Source organism: Clinocottus analis, unplaced genomic scaffold (genome assembly GCF_023055335.1).
Source record: "Clinocottus analis isolate CAN_PGR_092001 unplaced genomic scaffold, fCliAna1.0.p SCAF_9, whole genome shotgun sequence".
Taxonomy (NCBI): domain Eukaryota; kingdom Metazoa; phylum Chordata; class Actinopteri; order Perciformes; family Cottidae; genus Clinocottus; species Clinocottus analis.
Genome location: NW_027176251.1, coordinates 21560912 through 21565384, shown reverse-complemented (window position 1 = coordinate 21565384; position 4473 = coordinate 21560912). Strand labels below are relative to the sequence as shown.

Below are 4473 nucleotides of genomic sequence, written 5' to 3'. Positions count from 1 at the left end.
TCTCACACACCGCCTGTAGAGGGCAGACCTGTCTCACACACCGCCTGTAGAGGGCAGACCTGTCTCACACCGCCTGTAGGGGGCAGACCTGTCTCACACAGCCTGTAGGGGGCAGACCTGTCTCACACAGCCTGTAGGGGGCAGACCTGTCTCACATACAGCCTGTAGGGGACAGACCTGTCTCACACAGCCTGTAGGGGGCAGACCTGTCTCACATACAGCCTGTAGGGGGCAGACCTGTCTCACACACAGCCTGTAGGGGGCAGACCTGTCTCACACCGCCTGTAGAGGGCAGACCTGTCTCACACCGCCTGTAGGGGGCAGACCTGTCTCACACACAGCCTGGAGGGGGCAGACCTGTCTCACACACAGCCTGGAGGGGGCAGACCTGTCTCACACACAGCCTGTAGGGGGCAGACCTGTCTCAAACCGCCTGGAGGGGGCAGACCTGTCTCACACACAGCCTGGAGGGGGCAGACCTGTCTCACACACCGCCTGTAGAGGGCAGACCTGTCTCACACACCGCCTGTAGAGGGCAGACCTGTCTCACACAGCCTGTAGGGGGCAGACCTGTCTCACACATCCTGTAGGGGGCAGACCTGTCTCACACACCGCCTGTAGGGGGCAGACCTGTCTCACACATCCTGTAGGGGACAGACCTGTCTCACACACAGCCTGTAGAGGGCAGACCTGTCTCACACACCGCCTGTAGAGGGCAGACCTGTCTCACACACCGCCTGTAGAGGGCAGACCTGTCTCACACCGCCTGTAGGGGGCAGACCTGTCTCACACATCCTGTAGGGGACAGACCTGTCTCACACAGCTTGTAGAGGGCAGACCTGTCTCACACCGCCTGTAGGGGGCAGACCTGTCTCACACACCGCCTGTAGGGGGCAGACCTGTCTCACACACAGCCTGTAGGGGGCAGACCTGTCTCACACAGCCTGTAGGGGGCAGACCTGTCTCACACACAGCCTGTAGGGGGCAGACCTGTCTCACACCGCCTGTAGGGGGCAGACCTGTCTCACACACAGCCTGTAGGGGGCAGACCTGTCTCACACCGCCTGTAGGGGGCAGACCTGTCTCACACACCGCCTGTACCGTTCCTTTAACCTCTCTCCATGACTAAGAGAAGCCGTCCTCGTCCTGCGACTTTGTTTCACAACAAGACTTCTCAGCGTTCTTAATGGGACGCGTCCTGTTTATTGTAACTTGGTATTTTTCTGTGTTTCTTTGCAGTTTGTCAGAAAAGGAACAAAACGTTTTCCTCTGAGAAAACAAGCCCAGTTCAGAGCTTACTTCCTGGTTCCTCTTTAATCAGCTGTTGTTCCTCCACTGAAGGAGTGATGTCAGTAGTTTTTTCTTAACTTACGGGTCAGTCAGCAGCTCAAGAGACGGATTTAAAAACAGTCCAGAGTTGAGCAGCAGAGGGGCGAGTAGCTTCAGTTTGGGTGGAGCTGCTGTGACGCTGCAGGAACAGGAAACGCTCGTCCTTCATCCTGCTGACGAGCAGCGGCTCACTCAGAGGCTCGAACCCCCGAGTGCGGTCCACCTCAGTCCAGCAGAACCTCAATGCAACAGGACGTGAGCGTCCTGAGCTCCAGGTGAGGAAGCAGTGAAACGCATGAACTCTGCTGCAGGTGAAATAAACTGCTGAGTCATGTTGCTCCTAACGTCAGCAACTAAAGTAACAAACATCTGAAGTTTAAAACATTTGCTCCGTTTTAACCCCCGCAGCGTTAATGAGTTCCTCCGTCGTGCGTCCGAGTGTTCGAGTCCCGCAGACTGAACCTGAGCAGCAGCTTTAAACTACAGTTCATCTTCTGTTTTGTGCGATGGGCACGGCTCTGTTTCATCTTTAGTTCAGTCGTGTCATATCTGTAAGATCGTCTCCTTGAACCCTCGCTCTGGTTTCTTGACCATGTCCCAAGAAACCGCTTTGATCCTGTTGGTTTAGTCTGAGGACGTGAACTCTGGAGAGACTTCAGAGGCCGCGAGTGTATTTATGAGCTGCAGCGTCGTCGATCAATGCAAAAGGATTCTGTTCGCTTTTTGATTTTCTAAGTCGAGGTTTCTTCCTTCAATTGTAATGATCTGATGGTGTGAGATGAAACATGCCTTTTTCTGAATAAAGAGGTTGAAATAACACCTTCTGGTTTCTTCTTTTAGCTCGTATGCACCATGTGCTGTTATGCTTTTACTCCACTGTGGATTGATTTTTAGATATATAGATAAATAAAACAAGGAGCTTACACTACAGCATGTTGGACAGTTGATTTAATGTTTTTATATTTTCAAATGTTACAGCCATTCTCTAAAAAAAATGCACAATAAAAACAGATTCATATTTAAAAAAACAAATCATAGTTTCATTGACGAACACACACACTATTACATTTAGTACATCATTGAATGAGCACCACGGCAGGAGAGGGACGAGAGCACCAGAAGTGTCCGTTTGAATTCACCTGCAGGATATTACTCTTTAGTCAAAAGATCAAATCTCTGCAGCGCTCCAGGTGATTGACGGGTCAAATTAAGCAAGAAAGAATGATTGAAGTCACTTCAATGTGTTTGACTTCCATCAGAGTAAGTTGCATAGTTTGAGTAGAGCTCCGTCTTGTTTGTTCAGCCCGTCGACGACACAGGAATTCATTCTGACGACGAATGTTGATGACCCACGATGAAGTCCACACTGACCCCCCCCCCCCCACGATGAAGTCCACACAGACCCCCCTCCTCCTCCCCATGATGAAGTCCACACTGCCCCCCCCCCCCCCACGATGAAGTCCACACTGACCCCCCCTCCTCCTCCTCCCCACGATGAAGTCCACACTGACCCCCCCTCCTCCTCCCCACGATGAAATCCACACAGACCCCCCCCCACGGTGAAGTCCACACAGACCCCCCCCCCACCCCCCCCATGGTGAAGTCCACACAGACCCCCCCCCTCCCCTCTATGATGAAGTCCACACAAATCCCCCTCCCCCCACGATGAAGTCCACAGACCCCCCCTCCCCCCCACGAAGTCCACAGACCCTCCCCTCCTCCTCCCCATGATGAAGTCCACACTGACCCCCCCTCCTCCTCATGGTGAAGTCCACACAGACCCCCCCCTCCCCTCTATGATGAAGTCCACACAAACCCCCCTCCCCCCCACGATGAAGTCCACAGACCCCCCTCCCCCCCACCCCCAAGATGAAGTCCACACAGACCCCCCCTCCCCTCTATGATGAAGTCCACACAGACCCCAGTCCTCCACAGTGACTTTAGTCCTCCTCGTCCTCCTCGTCTCCTCCAAATGACAGAAGGCTGTTGTTTTTCACCGTCTTCCCAGACTTCACCTCCTCCTTCTCCCCCTTCTTCTCCTCCTCACCCCCCTCCTGCTGCTCCTTCTCCTCTTCTTCCTCCTCTGTTGTCGTCTTCTTCTCTCCCACATTACTCTTCTTCTTCTTGCTAGAACTGGCGGTGATGCCCTTGAATTTGTCAGAGGAGCGCTTGGCAGGTTTCTTGAACAGGATTTTACCGTCAGCAGGAGGTTCATCCTCTGAGGGACAAGAGGGAGGAGTCACCAACAGATGTTCATGCTGCATGATGACATGTTCATGCTGCATGATGAGATGTTCATGTTACATGTGGAGATGTTCATGATGAGATGTTCATGCTGCATGATGAGATATTCATGCTGCATGTGGAGATGTTCATGCTGCATGTGGAGATGTTCATGCTGCATGTGGAGATGTTCATGCTGCATGTGGAGATGTTCATGCTGCATGTGGAGATGTTCATGCTGCATGTGGAGATGTTCATGCTGCATGTGGAGATGTTCATGATGAGATGTTCATGCTGCATGTGGAGATGTTCATGCTGCATGTGGAGTCACGGTACCGCTCACCCTTCTGGGCGCCTGCAGGCCGCAGGTCTCCCTTCAGCTTCTTCATGTCCTCGGCGCTCAGGTCTCCTCCCTTCAGAACCACGACCTGAGGCCGCTCGTCCTCTCGGTCGCTCCCGCTGTCGTCGTCCAGCGTCGGCATCGCCTGTCGCTGAAGGATCAAACAGACAAGGGTTCTTTAGCGGGACACCGGGACCGAGCTCCGGTCACTCACCGGAGGGGACGAGGCGGCGCGCGGTCCAATGCGCGCGGCCGCGTCTTGTTCCGATGCCATGAATGACGTAACCGGCAGACCGACACTAAACCCCATGAACACAAACACAAGGCCGGGAGCAGAGCCGCGCGCGCGGCCGGAAGAGGAGTCACGCACCTTGGTGTCCAGGTCCGGTCCGGCCTTGTAGCCCACGTCGCTTTTGAACTTCTTGAGGAAGCTCGGTTCCGCGGGCTTCACCCACGAGACGCCGCTGGCCTTGTTCCTGTTCATGTCGCGAGAGAGGAGAGCAGGCCCGAAGCAGAGCGACACCAAAACACACTACGTCATCAAGACGGGCCGCTGCGGGGCACGTGACTTCATACGCCGC

The 4473-nt window shown here is 54.2% G+C and overlaps 1 protein-coding gene across 1 annotated transcript; it reads right to left on the bottom strand.

Moving 5' to 3' along the window:
* Positions 1–3230: 3230 nt before the first annotated feature.
* Positions 3231–4443, bottom strand: kiaa1143 (KIAA1143 ortholog). The gene is made up of 3 exons (XM_068570254.1): positions 4263–4443; positions 3896–4043; positions 3231–3547 (listed from the first exon to the last, which is right to left on the bottom strand). The coding sequence occupies exons 1-3, from the start codon at positions 4374–4376 to the stop codon at positions 3270–3272; spliced, it is 540 nt and encodes a 179-aa protein (XP_068426355.1). The 5' UTR covers positions 4377–4443; the 3' UTR covers positions 3231–3269.
* Between the last annotated feature and the right edge of the window lie 30 nt (positions 4444–4473).